Raw genomic sequence first — 3,449 nt, 5'->3', positions numbered from 1 at the left:
CAACATGAAAAAGAAACTATTCAATGCATCAGTTTCGCAACGCTTCAAACTAATAATTAACATAAACAAGTCATGCTCATGTTTTAAAAACGCGAAAAATCTGATTTTCATCCATACTGTTGACTTATTGCATCCATCGTTGGTACACCTACCCTAATTCTTGTTCTTTCAATTGGACGCAAATGGGGTAATTATGGCTGTGACGCTACCACAGTTTACTTTTGAACATTGATCGATGTCATTGTTTAACTCTCACAACACATTATCGTCCATCTCAGTTCATCTCAATAATGTATAGAAGCGCGCTACTTCAGTGCATTGTAAGCCATGAGTGAGCGAACTGTACAAGCCGTACAAACTGTATAAATGTGATTATCATTGGCTGATTAAAATTTAATAGATCGTAACGATTCACGATCCAGGAAATATTTGCTTCAACGATATCGTTGCCAATTGCCGCTTGGTACCGGTAAGCAAATCAAATTAAATTCTAGAAAATTATCACCCACTTCCACTAACGAAACAATGGCTTCCTTTCAGTTTAACAATACCGAACCATCTATCCCATACAACTTGGGTGCACGTGATTGGCGTCAGCATCGATCAGTTTTGGCGCCTGATTGTTTGGCAAACAAGCGCACCAACATGTCGAGTAAATCGAAAAAGTCCGCGGCCAAACCGACTTCGACGTCCGGTGCTCAGTCGGTGTCCTCGTCCGCTTCTTCCGTGTCCAGCATGACGGAATCCTCGGAAACCGCCCTCAGTCCATCGCGCCGCAGTCGATTACACGAGAAGAACAGTCTCATGAACCTGAACGACCGTCTTGCGTGCTACATTGAACGCGTTCGCTTTTTGGAACAAGAAAACTCAAAACTGTCGCTGGAGTTATCCTCCTGCCAGGAAACAGCCCTCCGCGAGGTGGCCAATCTCAAGGCGATCTACGAGAACGAACTTGCCGATGCGAGGAAACTTCTCGACGAAACTGCACGCGATAAGGCCAAGGTCGAAATCGACGCCAAACGGTACTGGGAAGAAAACGATCAACTGAGGGTGAAGCTGAACAAAAAGATCAAAGAACTGACTGAGGTAGATAAGGATGCCCGTGCAAACGAGGCGAGATGTATCGAGCTGACGGCAAACTACAACAGCGTTTGCTCTGAGAAGAAAAAACTTCAGGAAGAGTTACGAGAAACAGATTTGGAAGCGGCAAAGTTGCGGAAGTTATTCGAATCCATGCGAAAGGATCTTGAGCATGAAACATTGATCCGAGTAGATTTGGAAAACAACATCCAAAGTCTTCGCGAAGAGCTTACATTCAAGGATCAAGTTCACAGTCAAGAACTTTCAGAGAGTAAAATGCGGCGGCAGACCGAAATCAGCGAAATAGACGGATATCTCATGGACCAGTATGAAACTAAGATGCAACAGACTCTACAGGAGCTTCGCGATCAATACGAGACTCAACTGAGCATGAACCGTGATGAGATGTCCGAACTGTACGATACTCGCATTCAGAATTTGGAAAGCCGTCTTGCCCAAGAACGCGTCCAACACGAAGAGGAGCGTCTAAAACTCGAAAAGGAGCTGAATCGACTGCGGGATGAGATGACTGTCCAGCTCAAGGAATACCAAGATCTTATGGATATTAAGATCTCGTTGGATATGGAGATAGCAGCATACGATCGGTTGCTATCCTCGGAAGAAACTCGCCTCAACATCACTCCCAGCGTCACCAGCACCACATCTGCAGGATTGAGCACTTCCTCGCGTCTGTTCCGCACTCCATCCTACAAAAGAAAGCGCACAGCAATGGACGATTCTGTGGACTACTCCGTCACCTCTTCGGCCAAGGGAGACCTGGAGATATCCGAGTGTGACCCCGACGGAAAATTCATCAAAGTGCACAACAAGTCCAACCAAACACAGAAACTCGATGGTTGTCAGATAGTTCGCAAAACTGAATCCACGGAAGTAACGTACAAATTCCCTAAAGGAGCAAAACTTGAGGGCAGCTCAACGGTTACCGTTTGGTCGGCTTCTGCCAATCACAAAGCCGATCCACCGAGCAATTTGGTTATGAAGGGCCAATCATGGGCCACGGGGGACAACGTGAGCACCCGCCTACTGGACCAGGATGGCGAAGAGGTGGCACATGCCGAGCGGATCAAAATGAAAGCGGCGGCTGGTTCGGCTGGACCCAAGGATAAGTACTTTCTCGAAGAAGGAGGTGCCAGGCTTGGAGTCAGTCGATCCGGTAGCTTACGATCGCCAGGACCATCGCGAGTCGGTCAAGAGGATAAATACGATGAAAGGTGTGCAATGATGTAAGCTTACTAGGAAGGCGTTTATCGTTAGGATTAAACACGTATTTTTTTTTTTGTATTTTTGCAAGTTAAATGTAAAAGTGAAATGCTTCAAGGTAGCGTGTGGATGTATTTTTTTGTAAATTAAGAGAAGATTTAAAATAAAATTGCATAATTTTATGATCAGTAAATAAATGGAAACGCATATAAGCAACGAATAAAATTACTAGAGGAGCTTACAATCAAATTTCAATGTATGTCAAATAATTCTTCTGGGGGTTCCACAACGATTTTTATTCTCAAATTCTACACAAAACTACCGTTTTTGGCACTTGCCAACATTGTTTTGTGAGCACTCTTCAACGAATCCTCGAAGAAGTAGAAGTTTCATAGATTATAATACAATCCCTATTTACAACCGTTATCGGGGGGTCGTTGAATTTTTTTTGATTTTTTAAATTATTAACACTTTTTTTTGTGAAGTGTTAAAGTTCAATTAGTAGTTTCAATTTTGGTTTATGATAAATGTCCGTGTAGCTGGCAACAATTTTTAGGAAAAATTTAAGAAATTACAAGATCCTAAAATTTAAGCAAAAGAAAAAGATAGAATGCTCAGCAATGTTGAAACAAACAAACACTGTAATCTAATGTTTCATAGAGGGTTCAAAATTATTGAACAGAAGGAAACACTGCTTCAAAAATCGATAAATCTTGCAGCGCCAGTGAGCAAGTAATTTTTGTTTCGCAGTTATTTTCAAATCCTAACTTAAGGTGAAGATGAATCGAAGCCAAAGTTCAAATTTTCAAGAGCACGGCTCTGGAGAACCAAACATCCGTTAAAGCTGAAAACTTAATCGATCGGTCACTAGCTGGTGATGACCAATCGATTAGGTTTTCAACTCAAATGGGTGCTCGGTTCTCCAGATCCATGCTCTTGAAAATTTGAACTTTGGCCTCGATTCATCTTCACTTTAAAAGATCGCATCTTCGGCAAAACTGTCCTGCAGCTCATGGTCTGTTTTTATTCTGACCAATAGATTTGAAATTTTGCCAGATGGCGGCTAGTGAGCATCAAACTTCTATTCTGCGGATATCTCAAGATCCTGACCACCCATAAAGATATCGTCTTCGGCAAAGTTGTTCAGT

At 42.7% G+C, this 3,449-nt stretch overlaps 1 protein-coding gene across 1 annotated transcript; it reads left to right on the top strand.

Moving 5' to 3' along the window:
* Window positions 1–277: 277 nt before the first annotated feature.
* On the top strand, window positions 278–2,550 carry LOC5575180 (lamin Dm0). Its single transcript, XM_001655511.2, has 2 exons — window positions 278–469; window positions 541–2,550. The coding sequence occupies exon 2, from the start codon at window positions 646–648 to the stop codon at window positions 2,326–2,328; it is 1,683 nt and encodes a 560-aa protein (XP_001655561.2). The 5' UTR covers window positions 278–469; window positions 541–645; the 3' UTR covers window positions 2,329–2,550.
* The last annotated feature ends 899 nt before the right edge of the window (window positions 2,551–3,449 follow it).

The sequence above is a fragment of the Aedes aegypti genome, chromosome 2 (assembly GCF_002204515.2).
Source record: "Aedes aegypti strain LVP_AGWG chromosome 2, AaegL5.0 Primary Assembly, whole genome shotgun sequence".
Classification (NCBI taxonomy): domain Eukaryota; kingdom Metazoa; phylum Arthropoda; class Insecta; order Diptera; family Culicidae; genus Aedes; species Aedes aegypti.
The sequence above is the reverse complement of the archived record's forward strand: the minus strand, read 5'-3'. Positions and strand labels throughout refer to the sequence as shown.